Source organism: Thalia democratica, chromosome 6 (assembly GCF_965202585.1).
Source record: "Thalia democratica chromosome 6, ktThaDemo2.hap1.1, whole genome shotgun sequence".
NCBI classification, from domain to species: domain Eukaryota; kingdom Metazoa; phylum Chordata; class Thaliacea; order Salpida; family Salpidae; genus Thalia; species Thalia democratica.
In genome coordinates, this window is record NC_139170.1 from 64,608,484 (window position 1) to 64,631,479 (window position 22,996).

Genomic DNA, 22,996 nt, shown 5'->3' on the forward strand with positions numbered 1-22,996 from the left:
CTACCATTAAAAGATTGTTATGTAACACTCAAGGACCACAAAGACAACTTCTTCTCAAAGCCAGAAACAAGACTAATAAATCCATCAAATTCAGACATTGGACAAATCAACAAAATTATAGTTGAAAAAGTCAACAAATCAATCAGAAAAACAAAAGAATTTAACCAATGGACTAGTACAGAAGAAGTACTGAAGTGGTATAAAAATTTGGAAAAGAACAAATACAAATTAATGAAATTTGATATTAAAGATTTCTATCCCAGCATAACCAAAGCACTTCTAAATAAAGCAATTGAATTTGCAAGCAACTACGAAACAATCACTGAACAAGATAAATCCATAATAGACAATGCTGCAAAATCTGTTTTAGTAAACAAAGAAGAAATATGGACAAAACAAAGCATAAGAGAGAAAGGTAATGAGCTGTTTGACATAACAATGGGGAGCAGACATGGAGCTGAAATAAGTGAACTAGTTGGACTTTATATACTTCAAGGCCTAAGGCAAACACTACCTGATAAAATAATAGGAATTAGACAAATCAACAAGCAATGTTGAAATAGAAAAAAATAAAAAAGAACTACATAAATTTGCTAAATCAATAAAAATAAAAATAATCATCGAAAACCCAGCATTTCAAATAAACTTCCTGGACCTAAACTTAAATCTAAAAAAACACAGCTTCTTCCCATACAGAAAACCAATCAACAGAATCAATTATGTAAATGCAAATTCTAACCATCCACAAGCAATTATCAAACAAATCCCAAAGATGATAGAAAATAGATTAGCCAAAAATTCAAGCAGCAAAAAACTATTTTACAGTATAAAAAAAGAATATAATGAAGCGTTAAAACTAAATGGATACAGTCATGACATAAACTATACAAAAATAACCAATGAAACAACTGTGAAAAAGAGAAAAAGAAAAAGAAAATGTATATGGTTAGGCCCATCGTTTTGCTGTTCAGTGAAACAAATGTGGGAAACAAATTCTTAAAAATAATAAAGAAGCATTTTAGCAAAGAAAGCAAACTAAATAAATACGTCAACAGCAACTGCATAAAGCTAAGTTACAGCTGTATGCCAAATATCGAAATAACAATCAAAAGCCACAACAAAAAACTGTTGAATAAAGAAAAAATCACAGATGAGACGTGCAATTGTAGGGACAAAAATAAATGCCCCCTGAAAGGTGGCAATTGTAGAACTGAAAACGTCATATATGAAGCTTCAGTAAGCGCAAAAAACGAAACCAAAACATATATTGGAATAACAGCAAACCAATTAAAGAAAAGAATTTCAACGCACAATACAACAATCAATTGCAAACCTGATAACAGAAACTACAATAAACACGTCAATTCAACAGAACTATCAAAACTAGTTCACAAATTAAAAAACGAAGGAGAGGATTACAAATTAAATTGGAAGATCCTAGAAAAAGTAAACAAACACCAACCAGGAAAAACAACATGCAAGCTTTGCTTGAAAGAAGCCCTCAAGATATTACAAGCAAGTAACAACTGTATCAACAAAAAATCCGAACTTATGGGCAGTTGCAGACATAGGAACAAATTTCTGTTGATGAATTGGAAGCAAACAATTAGCTAGTATAACAAATGTTCAAATTAGGGTTTTGAATTTCGAGTTTTATTTGTTGTTTTTTATTATTTTGTTAAATGTTAAATATTCCGTTTCAACTTAAATTCATGCATTGTGTTTAACCATTACTAGTTAATATGTTGCTTTTTAATGTTTTGTTTTGCTTTATTTGAAGTATATTAAGAATTAAAGCCAATCTTTTTGCCAAAATCTTTAACTATAATCAAACATTCTGATATTATCATTATAATTACAATACAATATATTTTTCTAATTGCTAACTTAATCTAATCAAAATAATTAACAAAAAGCATTTCTCCTTTCTCTCTCTTTTTTCTCTCTCTTTTTACTTTCATTTACTTTCTTTTTACGCATGAATAGTTATTTTGTATTTATTAATAGTTGCCTAAAACGTGCTTATTCTTATTTTGTTGAAGCCTGAAGAGATTGACTATCTGTCTTTCGAAACAGCTGTTGTTAAACAAAATAAACTATAGCACTCTATTTGTATAACAGCAGTTAAAAATGTCATCTTAGTTCATACTGGAAAAAAAACTGCTCGGTTCAAACTCTCCTTATCATAGTTAAATATTCTTATGCGTTCTAATGAGCAGTGAATTAACTGCAAGCCAGTTATAAAAAACAAACTAATTTAATTGAAGTTACATAAGTAATCATGCATTTTATACTTAATTACAAGTAACTTGCAATTCGAAAGTATGTTGATATGATTTCCCGTTCAGTTTTATTTTGGTATTCTGGAAGTTACTTACTATCATAGATGCATTACAAATATAATAAGTGTTATCGAAGCAAATAAGGTGTTTTTTACGTTTTAGTTGGTACTTCTTTAATGGTTTTAGTATAGAAACCTGGTGTATAATCTTTATTTTTTATAATTATTGCAAATTTTTTTCTACTATTAATGTTAATATAAGTAATAATCACCGTTTACTTATATTTTTTAACAGTCATTATTCTGTTAGTTTTTAATTTTATTTTTCGATAACAAAAACAAAATTCTTTAAATACTATTTACATGTCTTCATATACATGTATTTGTATATTTTAGTTTTTATAACTAATTCAGACCAAGTCATGTAACTATAAGTCAACCGGCTATCTAATAAGTAATAAAAAAAAATTTACAAAACAAACAGTCTTAATACATTTTAAAATAAGTTTTAGTTTCAAAAATAAATAAAATATTGATTTTATACCATCTTTTAGTAAATTACACCGTTTTTAGACTTAATATGTGAATTTTAAAAAACTTAGATAAAAATGTTTACAAAAGTATTTTTTCTATTAAAAAGTATTTATTGATTGAAAGTTATCACGAAACAACTAATTGTTTTTAAATTAAATTAAGTACATCAACCTTGTTTTGTTACACACTATTGAACATAACTTTTAGCACTTAAGTTTAAAATATGGATTATTCTGGTCAAAACAAAAGTAATAAGGTTGTTAAAGTGTTTCTTGTGATGTTTGCAATAAGTCTTTCAAAACTAAATCCTACTTGAAATTTCACAAAAGAGTACGTGCAGATTAAAAACTATACAAACGTGATGTTTGTGACAAAATATTTATCATTAAAGGCCTTTTAAAAAGACATATGTCGGTACACAGCGTTAAAAAAGACTTTTAATGTTATATTTGTCATAAAAACTTTATACTTAAACACAACCTAAAACAGCATACTGTTACTCATACTAAAGATAAACTTTTTAAATATGATATTGGCAAAACACAATATTTGCTACAAAAAGTAATTTAAGAAAACATATGATGGTTCATAGTAGAAAAAAGTCTTTCAATGTTATGTTTGTGGGAAGAACTTTTCTAAGAAATCTAATCTGAATAAACATTTTATAACTTATACTAAAAATAAACTTTTCAATTTTGATATAAGTGACAAAAGTTTTGCTCAAAAAGCGCATGAAAAGACACATATGTTAGTTCATACTGAAATAAAAAAACACCAATGTGAAGTTTACGAGAAGAAATTTTCTAAAAATAGTGATTTTAAAATTCATATGTTGACTCATACCCAAGTAAAACCTCATGAATGTGATATTTTTGAGAAGATGTTTACTAAGAAAAATAGTTTAGTTGACTACTTTAGAATTCATTCTGGAGAAAAACCTTATGGTTGTGCAGAATGTGGTAAATGGTTTACACAAGCTTTAGTCGAGATAGGCATATACGTATTTATCATAAAGAATTAAGTAAAGAACAACAATCAGAACTGAAGTGTAAAATACAAAATAGTATTTTTCATGACTACCTTAAGACAATAAACGAATTCAATTCTAAGTAGCTGCAAAATAAGCAGTTTTGTTAAATACTGTACAACACTCTTTACAAGTTTTTATTAATCGATGTTACTGGGTTTTTTTTTAATTTATAAATTCGATTATTTTTTTTTCTCCTTCAGAAACGGAAGAACTATTACGTTTGTTTTTTCATGAACTTATAATTTTTATCAGTACAGAAGCTATACAATCAGTAATATTGTTAATCTTGTTTTAGATTTATGTATCACTTTAGCATACTTTTTGTTTTTTAATGAGAATTTCTATAGAATTATCAACAAAATTTGGATCATAGGTACAGCTTACAGTTTGTAAGAAATAAAAAAAAAAGTTATATTTTTAGTAGGAATTTAAATTTAAAACTAAATTATTTTTCTCTGTTTACAGTGTGTTACTAACGACATAATAAAAACCTAAAAATATTTGGTCGTAGGCTGTAGTGTACAAAAAAACTATCTTTTTATATAGTAAAATAACTAAACACATTTTAGAATAGTAACTTCAAAACAGTTAATTTGATCTTCCTTTAATATGAACTAGTTAAGTTGAATAAATTAAGAAAAAACTATTTACTTTTTAAAGTTGATCGGCTAGTCAAAACTTAACAATCCCCATTAGTAATTGCTTGTAAAACAATTGTTTTGAAAAAAGTAATAATTCATTTGAAGAAAATATAAAAAAAATCTCAATATAACATTTAGCTTTCTTCAATATGTCATTGGTAATGGGGTTTGAACTTCTTTAAAGCTAAATTAACTTAATTAACAAATATGTTTATATTTATAGACAAACTTGATAATAAAACTTGTTAAAAAAGCCTCTAAACTCAGCAAGTAGTTTTACTACAATAATTACACAATTCTAAATGGTCAGCAAAAAAATACATTACAAAGTATCCTATTACAAACTAGCATAGAAATATTTTAGGTTAAAATTAAAAAAAAAACTTTATTTTATTTCTGCTTTTATTAACCGTCTAGGGATAAAACCAATCGAGCAAAATATGTTTAACTAAGAAGTTTTAAAATTTTTTATCTATAAATCGTAAACATTCAATTACAAAAAAACAGGAAATTTAAGAAACCTTACAAATATCGATAAAAGTTACAATAATTCAATAAGTATTTTTTTAAAAACTGCTCCAATGCGTCTTAAATATGCACAACATGTTTTTGTGCACATTATTTTGTTTATAAATTTCCATGATAGCCTCACTTACTAAACATTTAAACTACTTTTTTGTTCCGATCAAATAGTAATATATAAACAACTAGGTGTAATGTGTAAATACAACTTCTTCTATTTTTCAGTATTTAATGAAATTGAAGATAAATTTAATTAACAAACGCTATGTATTTCTTATATATTTTTCAGTAAATATATTTAGCTAAACAACTTCTAAGTTTTAAAATTGAATGATAACAAGTATGTAAATGATACTCCGTATAATTTACGATGTATATATAATTATTTTCAATCTAACATCTTCTTAGTTTTTTAAGTGTAATTTAAAAGTATTTTTTGATATATTTTTGATATAAAATTTAAAACGTATTTAAGTATAAATAAAATAAAATATGATTTTTACGTTTAAAACATCAGAATAATATTTAATTTTTTTTATTTCTTAACATTTAAAAACATTGAAAGATATGAGTTTTATTTTAAATTATATTATTTAAATTTTTGAGTTTAAGAAATACGCATCAATGTTTTTAAATTAGTCGGAAATAATAATTTTGATAAAATCAATGAGTATTAGTAAAAGATCGAAACTAAACAAACGTAAACATGATGTTAATATAATTATTGTTCTTATATTACATAACTGTTTCTTTATTTTGTACGAGTAAATTAAACAGCATCAACTAAATACTGGTAACATATCAATTGTAAAAAGAAAATTTTGAATTTTATTATTTAAATACTAGGTTAATAAGTCTTGTTTATACTGACGTTGAACTTAAATTTATGAACGTTTAATAAATGTGTTTGAAAATTAAAAATTTAATTTTCCTCTCAAAGTTAACTATTGTATTATACAACCTAATGCTTATAAACTTGTTGCCATTCTATTACTACACTAATCAGTAACTTATTTTAAATAAATATGTCTATTTCGTCGACCTATTTGTTGTTATGTTGTATATTGAACAACAAAAATACGTTAAAATGTTTGATACTAGGACCTGGTGTACAAAGCAACATTTTGGTTATAAAGTTGTACACCAAGTCATATATGTTGGTGTTACAATAGTTGCAGTTACCATGATTAATTTTCTAAATAACATTGCATCATTAGCGTAGTAGTACTTTATTATTTTTCTGTCATAATAATAATGTGAGACTAAGATAACACTTTTACTAAAACTTTTCTTTTTATTTATCGTAACTAGTAATCTTTCTTTTGACGAAGTTATCTAAAACAATTATTTACTGTACAACTAATACATTTAATCCAGTTACTTAAAATATATTAAGATAAAAGGTTGTTAATTTAATGATCACCCTTGTTAATATTTTTTTTTCAATTCTTACAATGTTTATTTACTATACTAACTAATATTAAACATAGATAGTCTAATAAACCATTAAAGTATTTTATATAATCGGAATCTTTTAAACAATGGTGTTACTAAAAAATTTATTTAAATTAATGTACAAGCTCATTTTTAAACATTTTTTATAACATAACAAAATATCTTGTACTACACTTTAAAGTAAACTTAAGAAGGTTTTCCGAAAAACTGGTTTAACTTATATCAAAGCTTGTTCTATACAAATAGACCATTATATAAGTAGTTTTAAACTATTTTCACAACTTTTAACTATTTAATTTTACATGCTAAAAGCAAATAAAAGATGTGCTTCTTAGTTTTTATTTTAATTTTGTTTATTAGAAATAAAATTTAGACCTTATATCCTTAATTGTGCTCTAAATAATTAAATTAATAAAATAAAAAACTAATTGTTTAGTCTATATAATGTAAAAGTACTTAAATCTAAAATTTACTTTTATTAAAATGAGATTATGAAAAAAAACGATTTACTATATTGTTTATAAATTGCTAGTATTAATATTAATTTCATAACTATAACGTATATGAAACAATTAAAAATATAGATAAACAAGCTTTAAAAAAAAGTTATATACATATCATTTTTTAAGCTTCAAACTATTTTAGTAGGATTTTAATAACTAAAACAGTTACTAGTACAGGACAAGACTAGAATATAACCAAGTCGTTTGCAACTTGATAACTGAAAAGTTTTTTCGTACACCTAGAACGAAATATTTTAAGCACTTTTTTTTTTCATTCAATAAACAAAATTACTAAGAAAAAACTACTTTAACGTATATCTTATTAGTTTTATATAAAAAAAAATTTTATAATATCTGAACAAGTTCAAACAATATTTTGTTTTATAAATTGTTTATTTCGAAAAGTATTAATTATCTATTAATAAAAATTTAATTTACGATATTTAGATTAAAAAAAAATTAAAATAAACAACACTCTAGATAAGCAACATTGTTATGTAAAGTTTACTATTTTATTATACTTGAAAAGGTCGCAATTTTTGTCACCGAAACCTGGTTGTAAATGAAAATATTTAATTTGCACAACTTGACTTTATTTAATTTATTAAACTACAAATTAATAAACTGTTCTACTGTATTTTAGTTCTAATTTTAGCTATTTGACAAAGGCTGTAATTGATTATTTACTTTATACTGGTAAAAGTGTTATTTTTAATGTATTTAAGACGACAGAAACGTATATTTTTAACTTGTTTTGTAACTCACTTAAACCTAATGCCTTTTTATTTGCAAAAACTACCTTACTTTAAGTTCCAGTTAAAATAATTATAATCGAATTTTTATAAATAATAAATTTGAACTAAAGTTTAAAAAATTACTTTAATGTAAAAATAAAAACACATGGTATTTGAAAAACAAATATTCATTATATTTGAAAAGTTACTACAAACAAAATGTAGTTTTAACAACATAATAACAACAAATAAGAAAATGATTTTTGTTGAAATCAATAAAAAGACAATTTTTTGTTTACTTTAAAGATTGCAATATAAAAGTTTATTAAAACGGCACATGATTATTCACACAAAAGAAAAATGGTCCAATTAAAATGTAAGGGACAAAAGTTTCACTGAAAAAAGCATTGTAAAGATAAATAGGTAAATGCATACCAAAGAGAAAGACTCTCAATATTAAATTTCTAAATAAATGTTTTATCAAAAATGTCACTATATACAAAATATGTTTATTTAGAGTACTTAAAAATCATTTTCTAAATCACTTTTTGTTTAGTTATCAGTTTACTTTTTTTTTCACTTGAAGAGGTCGAAATTTTTTGTCACTCTAACTAAGTTGTAAATAAAATTTTTAGTTTGCACATCTCTATTTATATTAATTTCATAAAAAAATTGAAAAGTAACAATACGTTATATAGAAACAAATCAAAAAGATTTTATTTAAATCATGTATATTAATATAATTGTTTAGCTATTTATCTAATCAAATTCAATAAAATTAATTATAATTGATTACACAAATCATAATAACATGTCACATTTTAAAACTTTTGAAGATTTTTTATTTTCACTTTTAAAATCTAAATAGAGGTATATAAATAATGAATATCGCATAGTTACGTTTATATTTTCATTTGATAATTTTATATTTATTTAGAAAAAAAGTTTACTAGACTGTCTTCAAATAACATTAAGCATTTAACAGTGTTTTTATGAATATCATATACTTTTTTTTAAAGGAGATTATATCTTGTTTATGCTTAAGTTTTTTTTATGGTCATGATTGTTTGTTAAAATCATTCTGTTACTAGTCTTAATGTAACTATTAATCACTGTTTAATTAAAATTCTTTAACAGTCAATATTCTGTTACATTTAGATTTTGTTTTTTAAAATTTAAAATAAATTTCTAAAATAATTCAATGTTGAACAAAATATTATTAAAATAATATTAAGAAAAATAGTTGTTTAAGCTAAGTAATAAAAGCTATTAGTTTTTATAATTAATAGCTTTTATTGTTTAATTTTGTTTAATTATTAATCAAAACTATGATATATTTTTGTACACACATTCTGAAAAAACGATATTAATGAATTAAATAAAAAAAAATTTAAAAGAATTTGTAAATCAACTTATTTACTAAAAAAACATAAAAAATTTGATTTTTTTTTTTTTTAAACACAAAATTTATATTGAAAAGCTTAAAAATACACCGAAATATTAAATTTTATTCACATTTTGAGTAGTTTAACCTTCCTAACATGAATGATGCTAAAAGTATTACTTGTTTGCCAAAAAAGGTTAACGTCAAAATAGTTAATTTTTTTTTCTACTCTTCTAACACTTTTAACATACTCACCAAGCTACTTATTTTCCATAATAGAAACCGTTTACTCATTTAAAATAAAATCTATTTACACTTTTTTAGTTATATTTTTTTATCAATTTACAAAATACAATTTATAACTTAAACTTTAGTTAGTCTATATAAAATTAGTTTACTGTAATCAAAAGTTATTTTCTAAGAATAACTAAAAGTATTTAGTTTAAAAGTAATATAATATCTGTGATATATTTATATGTTCTATTTGAAAACGGACATTAAATTTGATAAGCATTGTATTATACTTCTTTTTATTTTTTTCACATTAAATAGTTTTTGTCTAATAAAAATAAGTATGGATAAGTATCGACCTACCAGAGATAGTCTAAATACTAAAAGTTTTGATCGTGATGTTTGTGAGAGAAGCTTTAAATATAAATCATCTTTAATCATACACAAAAGAGTTCATTCAGAAGAAAAACCATACAAGTGTGATGTTTGTGATAAAGGTTTTACAGCTAAACATTGTTTACTTGTTCACAAAAGAGTTCATACGGGAGAAAGGCCATTCAAATGTGATATTTGTGACAAAAGTTTTGCTGGAAAAAGTCACTTAACAAAACATATGCTGGTACATAGTGGTAAAAAAGATTTTCAATGTCATATTTGTCATATGAAGTTTGCTCTAAAAGGTGATCTGAAACGTCACTTAGTTACTCACATTGAAGACAAACTTTTCAAATGTGATGTTTGTGACAAAAGTTTCACTCGACAAAGTAATGTTAAAACACATATGTTAGTTCATACTGGAATAAAAGAACATCAATGTGAAGTTTGTGAGAAGAAGTTCTCCCGAAAATGTAGTTTGAAAGATCATATGTTGATATATACCAAAGTAAAAGCTCATGAATGTGATATTTGCATAAAGAAATTTACTCGTAAAGGTGATCTAGTCGAACACTTGAGAATTCACTTAGGAGAAAAACCATACGGTTGTGCAGAATGTGGAAAGTGGTTTACTCAAAGTTCAACTCGAGGTAACCATATACGTACTCATCATAAGGAGCTTAGTCAAGAAAATCAAAACTGAAGTGTAAAATACAAAGAAGTATTGTTCATGACTATCTTAAAACAATTTCTGAATACAATTCTAATTATTGTCAGTAGTTTGTTATAAGAATTAGTTTATCGGTAAATTATTAAGTAACTTTTTTTGTATGTATAATTTTAATTATTATTATTTATAATTTACACTTATTTATTAGGCTCTATTTTTGATAGGTATTTTATATAATGAAGCTAGTCAAGAATAAAACAAATTACTTAACAGCTATTAAATATAAAATTTTTTTGATTTATCTTTTATAAGTTTATATTAATTAAGTTTATTATATATAAACGTTAACAATAAAGATTAATTTTGTATATAATGTAGACTTTTTTAAATAATTCAAATTTAATAAAATATGAATTAGTTGAAAGCATATTTTTGTGATAGAAAAATTTAAGTTTAAAATAGAAATTTATAATTTGTTGTTATAATTTAAAACACAAAACTACCTTTTGATTTTATTTAAAATGCTAAATTCCTGTTCATCGTTTAATTAAAGTGCATATAATATATATATATACGTGTACCAAGATAATGTAAATTTAAGAACCGTTTACTGAATTGTTGTTTATTAAAAAGTAATCAACTTCAAAAAAATAGGACTTAACATCTAAAAAATTGTCAGTCCCTTTAAATTCTACAGATAAGTATTTTCTGGTTTAATGGATAGACTACTTATAATAAACTAAATCAGATATAACTTTTACTTAGACTTGATTGCATATGAGTTTTAATTTACTTTTCGGGTATTACAATGGCTATAAAAACTATTGTTATACCTCTAGCCTTCCAGTTAACAAATACTTTGACAGTTTTAAATCTGATCGCATGGAGTATTGAGTGAGTGCACTTAACAGTTTGCTTTTTTTTTTAATCGTAAACATCCCCAAAATAAAATTTTGTGGTAAATTAATTTTGAAAACAATTTTAAAGGTAAAAAAAACGAAATCTTTTTTTGATATAAGCTTAATCTTTAACAAAACACTAAGCGTTTTATCATTATAGTAGTAAATAGAACTAACATGATAAAATTTGTGGTAAAATATTTTTGAAATTTAAAGTTGATAAATTTTTAAGAGTTTTTTGTTTTCAACAACTTAGTCAGTTAATTAGAATAAGTTGAATCCTTAGTGTAGCATTTTTACCTTTATTCTGGTAGTGCTGTATCCTAATCCCACCTGATAAGGGTAAGGGTTAGAAATATCAGTGAGAATAAATAAAAAAATTGTAAATTATAAATAAGTTAAACAGATAAAGTAAAAAAATAAACATTTTTGTTAGGAGTTCTGCAGGTGGTAATTGTGCGTAGGTGGGAATTGTGAGTATACCCGTTTATCCTTATTATAAGAATTTTTAGAGCTAGTTACTTACTGTTGTATATCATAATTGGTTGGTAAAAATTTGCATTGAGCGTCTTAATAAAGTTTTAAGTTGTTTAACAGATTTTTTTTTTAATAGTTTAGTAAGTAGTTTTTATAAAATTTATTTGCTATTATTTCTTTAGCTTACATTGTTTTTTAGTGTTTTTAAAGCTTTATAAGTAACAATAAAATAACACGAAGCCAAAAAATATATAGGGTAAGATTAAGTTATGAGAAAGTAATCAATTCGTAAAGAGTTGGTCATTTTTATTATGTACTTAAGTTAAAATTGGGAAAATCAATTGACTGGACAACAAAAACTAAGTTTAAACATTCGTCAAATCATACATATATTTGAACTGACAGTAATAACAATAATAAAGAAAACTTAGCGTGGTGTGTTCAACATAAATCATATTTACAAAAATAAATAAAAATTAAAAATTAGTAGATCTAAAATGGGGGTACTTGGAAGTTAGTTCATTTTTTATATTCAAAGAATCCTGTATCCGCTTTTTAATGGCCTTACAAAATTTAAACTTTAATAATTTAGTTTTTATGTATTGAGCACTTTTATTCCTAGAGTTTTCTAACTTATGTGATAAGTTACTTTCAGGTTTTTAGTATAGTATACTTATTCAACTTTATTACGTAGCCTAACTTTAATTAAGCTCGGAGATATTTGTTTAAGTATTTTCATCTAAATTTAGTTTGAATAGATCTTCAAGTAACGGACAAAACCAAAGTAAACACTACGCAATAACACGTTAAAATAAAAAAAATCATGCATAGTTTATTAATAATATAAAGTATACACTTTTTAATTGCTTCAAAATAGTGTCAAGTAATATTATTGATTTTAACTAAAAAGCAGATTGTTGCTTGACAAGCCACATTTCACAGGTTGCAAAAAGTTTCTATAGTTGTAAATCAGACGAGATGTTTTAATTTTTTTTTTAAACAATTAATAGATGTACAAAAGTTTAAGTATTTAAAAGGACCAAATAAATGCCATTTAACTTGTAGAAGACTAAACTACTTTAATTTAAGTAAAATACCGTGCAAAAAATATTTACTTTTATTTATTATGTTCTACTTTAACTAAAAAATATTTTATTAAAAAAAAACAAACTAACTTATTTTGTACAGTAGATTAACTGAAATGTAAAATAATAGTAAGTATTGATTAATATTAAATTTAGACAAAATTCGAAAATAAAATTTTATATGTCTTGTTCGTTGCGATTTAAAACAACACTTAGCTACTATCACTAAAAAAAAAAGAATTCAAATGTGATTTGTGTGACAAGCATTTCACTTTAAGAAGTCATGTTAAGATACATATGTAAGTTTGTACTGGAATAAAACACTTTAAGTTACATGATGTTGGAAAGTTTTCTGCTCTAAAAGGTTATCAAAAAACATTCAGTTACTCGCTCTAAAGAAAAGCTTTTTAATTCAGATTTATGTATTGAGAGATTTACTAGAAACGAATATTCACACGCTACTTCAGTAACATCCAATAAAACAACACTTACTTTACAAGTAAAGTCTAAAATATTTAAGTTTTCAAAGTTTTAAATGTCAAATACGTAAATTTTAGCTAGTTTATTTATAGCTATAGATAAATCTGGTCAAAGCAAAATTAATATAATTGCAAAAAAGTATGACTTCTAATTTTTGCAAGAAAAAATCTAAAAATTAATTTTGTTTAAACGACCATAAGACAGATAATACAGAAAATAAGCCTTACAAATGTGATTCTTGTGATAAAAGTTTAGCTTAAAAACATAAATTAATAATTCACATGTTGCTACATAGTAGTAAAAAAATTCTAATGTAACTTTTCTGAAAAACAAATATTATTAAAGGTTACTTTAAACCACATTTAGTTACTCACACCAAAGAAAAACGCTCAAATGTGAAGTTTATGACAAAAGATTTTCACGGAAAAAATTATTTAAAGAAACATATGCTAGTTCACACTGGTGTTAAGAACTTTCAATGTAGTGTTTGTGAGAAGAAATTTTCTCAAATAGGTGATTTGAATCGTCATATGTTGACTCTTACTACAGTACAACCTATGATATTTGCAAAAAGAAAGTTCTAAAACAAAAAGTGATTTAGTCACACATTTAATCAGAAAATCATATGGTTATGCTTACCTGATTATTATGTCTGAAATTAGGATTATGATGAAACCGGTCTAAGGTTGTCTCGGATGCAGTTGTTGTTGATTTTGCGGTAAAGTTCATTATCTATAATTAATAGTTCATAGTGATAGTTATCGTATGAAATTAATATAACGTTACCATTTTTACCTAAATAATACATAAAGTCTTTTATTAAAATAAATCGAATTTTGATTTTTAAGTACGACAAAAATTGTTTCGCTTTTCTTATTAAAACGTTTTTTAACAATAAAGAGAAAAAAAAACTTCACTTACAGAATAAATTTAATCATACTTACAACGTTGCTAAAAGCAGGTTAAGCGATGTATAAAAAAAGAACAACTATGGAAAGATACATTGCGAAACGACAACTATGAATTTAAAAAACTACACAACTACGAAGTTTTGAGAAAGTGTTGCAATTTGATATGTTATCAAATGGTTTTAAAACAATTCAGCTATTTTTATATTTGTTTTTCTAGTAAAATTTCTATAAATACTGACTAAGTTATTAAGTTTATTTTAGTTTATTCAGGTTTTTTTTTGCTCTATCCTAACAAAAAATTTCTCAATGTCTGACCTAAACGACCAAAAATTCATATAATAAATTCGACTTTTGGTTCCTTTTTATGGGGAATTTTGTTTTATTCTAAGTTATTTGAGAGTTTTATTCACAGTTAAGTTTTAATAAGTATAATTTAAAAATTTCAGCAATTAAAAAGTGCTTTCAGTCTAGTTTATTAACTAAAAAAAAAACTAGTATAAATTACAGTTTGCCATTGTTAAATACAAAAAACTTTAAATTAAATTAAGATACTTTTTGACAGCCAATATTTTATCCGGATTAAATCAAATTTTGTTTGTTTGGTTTGCTTTATATTTTTAAAGCGTAAAATTTATAATTTTTTTATTTTAGTAAAACTCTAATGGAAAGAGTAACTAAATGCCAAAAAAATTTAAAACAAAAGTTTTGTTTAAATTGTTAAAAACTCTTTTATCCTATAAAACTGTTTTTTTCCCGGAAAATAAAAATGTTTTCAAGTAAGTTTGAAAGTTAAAGTTGTTTCTCTACAATTAGATATTTATATAAGGGTTTAAAAATAAAAAAAGTTAAAAGGTAGACTTTATTAACAACAATTGCATATGAAATAAAATTTAATATACACAATTGTTATTAAATATTATTTTTTACAAAAATTTTTATAACAAATTTTGACTAAAATTATATCAAATAAGTTTAGTGGTTATAAATTTCTAATTCAGTAATCTGCTGTGCCAAGTTTTTAAAAGTTAATAACCGTTAGTTAAACAAATAAAGAAAAAAAATTGTATTGTTGTTTTATACTTAAAGTTTAAATATTTCATTTCTAATTGCTTTAAAATATTATAATATGATTAGATAATAATCGTATAAAATTGTCTATGAACAATAAAAAGAAAAAAGAATATACGGTTTCTTCAAAATCTTTTTGTAGTTATATTTTGTGTAATATGTTTTTAAAAATGGATAACAAACTTGATAAATGTTGTTTTCTATTTTATTTAGTTTTCACGTCAAATAGCTTTTGTCTAGCAACTTTAGTTATGGATGAATATGTACCTACGAGAGATAGTCTAAATGCTAAAAGTATTACTTGTGATGTCTGTGAGAAAAGCTTTAAATATAAATCAAGTTTAATAAGACATAAAAGCGTTCATTCCGGAGAAAAACCATACAAGTGTGATGTTTGTGATAAAAATTTTACAGCTAAATATAAATTGGTTGTTCACAAAAGAATTTATACAGGAGAAAAGCCATTCAAATGTGATAGTTGTGATAAAAGATTTACCACTAAAGGTAATTTAACACGTCATTTGCTGTTGCATAATGGTAAAAAAGATTTTCAATGTCATGTTTGTCATAAGAATTTTGCTCGAAAATCCAATTTAAAACAACATTCAGTTACTCACACTAAAGATAAATTTTTCAAATGTGATATGTGTGACAACAGTTTTAGTACAAAAAGTAGTGTAAAGGCACATATGCTAGTTCATACTAAAATAAAAGAACATCAGTGTGAAGTTTGTGAGAAAAAGTTTTCTCGAAATAGTGATTTAAATTGTCATATGATGACTCATACTAAAGTTAAATCACATGAATGTGATATTTGCAAGAAAAAGTTTTCGCAGAAAAATAGTTTAGTAAGACACTTTAGAATTCATTTAGGAGAAAAACCTTATGGTTGTGCAGAATGTGGGAAATGGTTTACTGATTGTTCGAATCGTACAAGGCATGTAAAAACCCATCATAAAGAATTAAGTAAAGTGCAACAGTCGGAACTGAAGTGCAAAATTCAAAAAACTATTGTTTATGACTACCTTAAAACAATTTCTGAATATAATTCTATTTATTGTTAGCAGTTTGTTATAAAATTAAATTTGTCTGTAAAATTTAAATATCTCATTTTTTTTATGTATAACTTTGATAAATACTTTTTAGAAACTCTATATATTATTTCATAATTTTAAATATTATTAATTTTTATTATATGATTGAGCTACTTAAATATTAAAAAAAGATATTTTTTAAAGCTATGTATATATAAACTTTTGTTGTGATATCTCTATTCGTATATTTATTTTAATAAAATTTATAAGACTGTTATTTTTATATATTATTAATTTATTTTTTTAATTAATTCTAATTTTTTTTAACTATAAAATTGTAAAAAATATTTTTCTGTGACATTAAAATTGGTATAAAGTACTATTTGTAGTACTTTAAAACAAAAACTTTTACATGAATCTTTAAAAAAAATTGTTGTGCAAAAATTGGTATAAAGTACTATTTGTAGTACTTTAAAACAAAAACTTTTACATGAATCTTAAAAAAAAATTGTTGTGCATAACTAATTGACAATTATAGTGTAAATCTAACAAGCGTTATTAAATTATTGTTTAATAAAAGTAAATAAAAATCTTATATAGATCATTTTTAATTAACTAAACAGCGGTAAAAATAAGTCATAACAGATTTAACTTTTAGTTAAATTTCGTTGTATATGAGTTTTAACTCACATTTTTGGTTTTACACTGGGTTACAAAAAATAATTATTTGTTAATTTAATGCAAAAAGTATATTGTTTACATATACAGCGGTAGCTTTTTAATTAAGAAAAAATTCTAGTAAAAAATTTAATAAATCAATTCGCCTTTATTCAAATAGTGCTCAGATTTAACCCGCGTACAAGCTAATGAACTATAAAAAATACTTCATTATTAATAAAATAATCAATTACTTATTTTATTTAGTCTTTAAAACTGCACTTATAGCTTTATACGGGTATTGCTCAGTTATAACCTGCAAACAGTTCAGATCAAATTTGAACTGTTTACCTGAACTGTGATATGAGTGACAAAATTTTAGTACAAAAAGTAATGTAAAGACACATATGATAGCTTATCTTAAAATAAAAGAACATAATCGGAAGTTTGTTCAAAGAGTTTTCTTGGGAAATTCATCTAAAACGACACACGTTGAACAAATAAAAAGCTCATGAATGCGATATTTGCAAGAAGAAGTTTTCTCGGAGAAGCCAATTAGTTGAACACTTTAAATTTCACTTAAGAGAAAAAACTTTATGGTTGTGCAGAATGTGAAAAATGGTCCATTAGAAGTTCTAATCGAGGTAATCATACACGTACTTGTCATCAATAACTATGTAAATTAAAGCAATCAGAACTAAAGTGTAAAATCCGAAGAACCATTGTTCATGACCATCATATAATTCTATTTATTGTTTGCAGTTTGTTATAAAATTAAGATTGTCGGTAAACTTTAATTAAATCTTTTTTATGGATAATTTTAATTAATACTAAAATTCACTTACTAATTTTTGAGGCTACATTTTTTTCGTTATTTTAAATGATGGAGCTACTTAAATATTATAAATATATTTTTTATAGCTATAACCGTATAAATTTTTTTGTTGTTATATCTCTGTTCATAAATTAATACAAATAAAATTTATCCTTAATATACGTAAACTATTATGACTGCAATTTTGTTTTTATTGTACATTATTTATTTTTAAACATTTGAAATTTCCAGATTTAGAATTTGTTAAAAACAATTTTTTACAACATCAAAATTAAAGTTAAAAACGTGAATCAAACATTTTTTCGTAATATTTTAAAACACAACTACATCTTAATTTTATTATAATATTAAATTGTTTTGAATAACTTGGTAACCTTTATATTGTAAACAGTTTGTTTTTTGAACCGTTTGTCTTGTTGAATCATAAAAAAAAATGAACTTCAAAAAAAATCTTATCATTAATTATTTTTGATCCCTTTTGAAGTTAACAATTAATTATTTGCAGCTAAAATAGATAGACTATCTTTAACTAAGTAAACAGCATAAAAAACGATTTATAACCGAATTAATTTTCATGAGACATAATTCCAAATAAGTTTTATTTAACATTTTTGGTATCACATAGAGCTATAGAAACTATAGTTTTTAGCTAGTTTAATACAAAAAGTATTTCATTTATATATAGCGTTAGCCGTCCGGTTATTGCAAAGTTTAGTAGTTTTTAAATTTGATCGTATTGGGCAGTGAGTGTTTTTAAATAATTTGCTTATTTTAACAATAGCAAACAGTCCACATGATGAATTTTGTAGTGAAATAATTTAAGAAATAATTTTTCAAGTTGACAAATTGTGTGGCTTTCAAGCTTTTAAATTCTTTTAACTACCAATTTAGCTATATAAAAATTTCATCGAATTTTTTTAATTCGAGTATCTTTTTTTAATTGTAGTTTATTTTAACAGATAAAAATTAAATTTTACTTAAGTTTAAAGTTAGCCTAAAAAATGTTAGTTGTTAACTAATTGTTTTTAAATACTAATAAAAAGCATTGTTTCCCAAAGTTGACAAACTAATGAACTAAAAACAATATACTATGTTATACTATAGAAATAATTTTAAACTTATTTATATTCCATTTGTAAATTATTACGTAGAGATTGCTTATTTTATTTTATATTATATTACACAAATCTCTTCAAAACTATAAAAAATTCTTTGTCAAGTGGTAAATGTTAGATATATTTTGAAAACATTTTGGTTACTAAACAACTGTAAAAATAACTTTAAATTGTGATGGTGAATAAATTCGAATAAATACAAACTTTAGAGTTTAGCAAGTAAAACTGAAGTAAAGATGTTAATTATTATATTTTTAATGACTTTTCTTTTCCATTTAATGCAATTTTCGTATTTAACTCAGGTCTTTCTTCCTCAATCAATACTGATTCCAGGCTGTAGAGTACGTTTTAAAAAAAAAAAATACTTGTGATGTTTTCAAGTAAACATTAAATTAGAAATCAAATCAATCACAATTTAAATAAAAAACAACAAAATATATTACAAGAGATTAACAACCGATCAAAAATACTAGTTATATTTAAATTATATAATTAATATTTAATTGTATTTAACTTATTTAATATAAAATTTTGAGTCTGGTTACGTTTTAGTTTTTTTTTAAAAAGTTAAACTTGTACATTGCTTGCTCATTTAAAGTTTTAGATACGAGTACTTAAGAAATTTTGTAAAATAAATGTATTATATAATTATGTCTGAATATAAAGTATATTTTAATGATTCAAAATAAGTTTTGTAAAATAAATATGTGCATATTTTTTCTTTGATATTTTATAAAAATTAAGTGAACTTATAACCATTAGTTAATAATATGAAAACAACAAAGCTTAATACAAAAGTTTAACCATGGATTAGAACGTCATATTTATTTAAATTATTTAAGTTGAAGTTAAACATTTCTGGTTTAATTAAGTTTTTGAAAAGAGGTTAAATGTGTATATTGTTTACATATTTAAAGTTTCAGTTTCAATTTCAAACCAATTTCAACTTGATAGTTAGATAAATAACTAATGAAAATTGACTGCTGTATGAAGTTAATTCGATTATTTTAGAAAACTTTGGCTAGTTATTATTAGAACCTATATATTTGGTGACGAAATAGTTAAGATAACACCAAAAAGGTGTGTTAATATGCAATTAAAGTAAAAATATTTAGTACAGAAGGCTGTAAAGATAATATATTTCGTTGTGAAGTTATAGTTTAAATTGGTTACTAAAATAGGTTTAGTTTCATAGAAAAGAAAATATTTTCTTCACCAATATACTTTAGCACTTGTATAAATTAAAATAAAAATTCCTTTATAATTATTAATATATTTGTTTACAACGACATTTACCAGTATTTTGATCAAATTAAAGAATACCTTATATTGAGAAGTTTATAATTTTATATGATATAAATTAACAAATACTATTTAAATTTATTTACAGATTCCAGTGTTCTAGAGAAACCAGGATAAATTAAAATACATTGAGGTTAAAACCATAAACTTCTAGAGAGCTTCACACTTAAATAGCCTTCATACAGTTAAGATAAAAGTTATATTGAGTTTATTACTTGTTACTAATAATCTGTATAGAATTAATTTACTAATTACCTATTCAACTAATTACTCATTTAAAACCATATAAAGTGTTTGTCCATTGCAACTTGTTAGTTTGTTTACTTGTGACCATCGCTATAGCGTAAAACAAATGTTAAGTAATAAACTCAATATAACTTTTGTATTAAATGTATAAATTAGAATACATTTTCTTTTATTTTTTAAAATACGCAATTATAAAAAATATTCTACTGTGCACATTAAGTTAAATTCAGTTAATGTTTCTTCCTTTATATTTAGAGTTACTACTCACAGAGAAAATATTTAATCATAAAATTAATTAATAATATTATTGTTAAGATGCCAATAAAAAGTGTTTTCTAACAATATTAAAACCACTTATTTAACTGTTGGAACTTATTTTGTCCGGTGTATTTGTTTAGTTTTTATTTTCAAATTAAAAATTTTTTCTTATATTTACTTAAGTGTATAACTAAATTTACTAATTATACACTTTCTCGTTACTTAATTTTACAATATATATATTTGTGTGCTTTATGTTATTTTATTGTTACATAAAAACCTTTGAAGATCTTTTGAGGATAAACAATGTCAGCTAAAGTACAATTGTTGAAAATATTATATTTATAATATTTAAGCTCATATGTGTTGAGCACTCTAATTCATACAGTTTTCTAACTTATGCGTATTTAAACAATGTATACATTTAAAAGTCTAATTGTACCATATATCACAGAATTACAAAATGTTTTCCAAAAAATTGTTTCAAAATTACATGTTCATATGTAAGAAATTGTTTAATAAGTAAAGTAAACATATTTGTAAAATATCAAAATATTTTTTGGAATCGTAGACAAGGGAAAACTAAAAAAGATATATTAAATAAAACTTTTTGATTTCCCATGCTTTTGTCAAAAAGGTAACAAAATTAAAAAATAATTGGATTAATTTTATGTTGACAATATCATTAGTTATAAGCTAAAAGTAAATAAACTTGATAAACATCAAATACTTACCTTTAATACTTAAAGGTTTTGTTTACTTACTATGGACAATAAGTAATTTAAGTGCTTTATGTATAAATTGTGATGTTTGCAAAAAACGTTTTAAATATAAGTCACAGCTTAAAATTCACCAAAGAGTTCATACGGAAGAAAAGCCATACAATTGTGAAAATTGTGGTAAAAGTTTTGCTTGGAAAAGCAACTTTAAAAATCACATATTGATACATAGTGGTAAAAAAGACTTCCAATGTTCAATTTGTAGTAAACATTTTGCTTGGAAAAGCAGTTTAACAAAGCACATGTTGGTGCATAGTGGTAAAAAAGACTTTCAGTGTGATCTTTGTAGCAAAAGATTTACTCAAAAGTCTACTTTGACTTGTCATATGTTAGTACATAGTGGAAAAAAAGAATTTCAATGTATAGTTTGCTTGAAAGAATTTGCACGTAAAGATGCATTAAAACAGCACATGGTTACTCATACTAAAGAAAGAGCATTCAATTGTGATGTATGTGACAAACGTTTTACAAGTATAGGTAGTGTAAAGACACATATGTTAGTTCATACTGGAACAAAAGATTTTCAATGTGAAATTTGTGAGAAGAGGTTTTCCCTAAAACGTAGTTTGAAACGTCATATGTTGACTCACACCAAAGTAAAAGATCATGAGTGTGATATTTGTAAGAAGAAGTTTTCACAGAAAATTCATTTAGTTCAACACTTTAGAATTCACTTAGGAGAAAAACCTTATGGATGTGCAGAATGTGGAGAATGGTTTACTCAAGCTTCTAATCGAAATACGCATATAAAAACTCACCATAAGGAGTTAAGTAAAGTACAACAATCTGAACTGAAATGTAAAATTCATAGAACAATTGTTTATGACTATCTTAAGTCAACATCTGAATACAATTCTAAATATCTTTGATGTTAGCGGTTTGTTTTTTATTAAATAAATAAATATTAGAATAATATGACTACATATTAAATGATGTATAAATGAGTATCAGAAAAATCTTTATACTAATCTGTAATGACCTATTTTTGTGTATATTTTAATATGTTTAATGTCATATTTGCGTACTCTAAAAATATTACTAGAATTTATTGAAGTTATTATTTCCTTTATTCGTTGTTTACTTTATAAATAATATTGAAAGGTATGTACGCTTTAGAGGCAGTAATTATTACTTTTATAAAACTTTATATTTTCTTAATTATTTTATTGTTCGTTTACTTATTTGAGTTTATATTTGTTTGACAATAAAATAAATTTGATAACAAGTTTAGTTTTTTTAATCAAATAAAGATAAAAATAACTGAATTAAAAAACACTAATTAAAACTAAAGAGATTAATTTTTAAATAATTTCTCAGTTAATCAAGCTATCGTAAGTGTAATAAATATAACAACTACTTACAAATACACATAACTAGAAATAATTGTAGTTAAGAAGTTTTGCTGCTTTACTTAGCGATAACTATTGAGTTTTATAACTATAAACTTGAATTTTGATTAAGTTAGAATTTTTCTAATAATGATTTATTTT

At 23.7% G+C, this 22,996-nt stretch overlaps 1 protein-coding gene across 1 annotated transcript; it reads left to right on the forward strand.

Annotated features, from left to right (window-relative positions):
- The first annotated feature begins 3,644 nt into the window (after positions 1 to 3,644).
- LOC145839329 (uncharacterized) lies at positions 3,645 to 22,375 on the forward strand. Its single transcript, XM_082946917.1, has 4 exons — positions 3,645 to 3,815; positions 9,668 to 10,340; positions 15,521 to 16,293; positions 21,563 to 22,375. Exons 1-4 carry the CDS (start codon positions 3,645 to 3,647, stop codon positions 22,373 to 22,375), a joined length of 2,430 nt encoding a protein of 809 aa, XP_082803043.1.
- Positions 22,376 to 22,996: the final 621 nt, after the last annotated feature.

Excerpts from the sequence above, each read along its gene's own strand:
- LOC145839329 (XM_082946917.1), top strand. The coding sequence starts at position 3,645 with ATGTTGACTCATACCCAAGTAAAACCTCATGAATGTGATATTTTTGAG. Across the intron at positions 3,816-9,667 it reads TAGTCGAGATAGGCATATAC|TATCGACCTACCAGAGATAG; the intron begins GTATTTATCATA and ends AGTATGGATAAG. Across the intron at positions 10,341-15,520 it reads TACTCAAAGTTCAACTCGAG|CAACTTTAGTTATGGATGAA; the intron begins GTAACCATATAC and ends GCTTTTGTCTAG.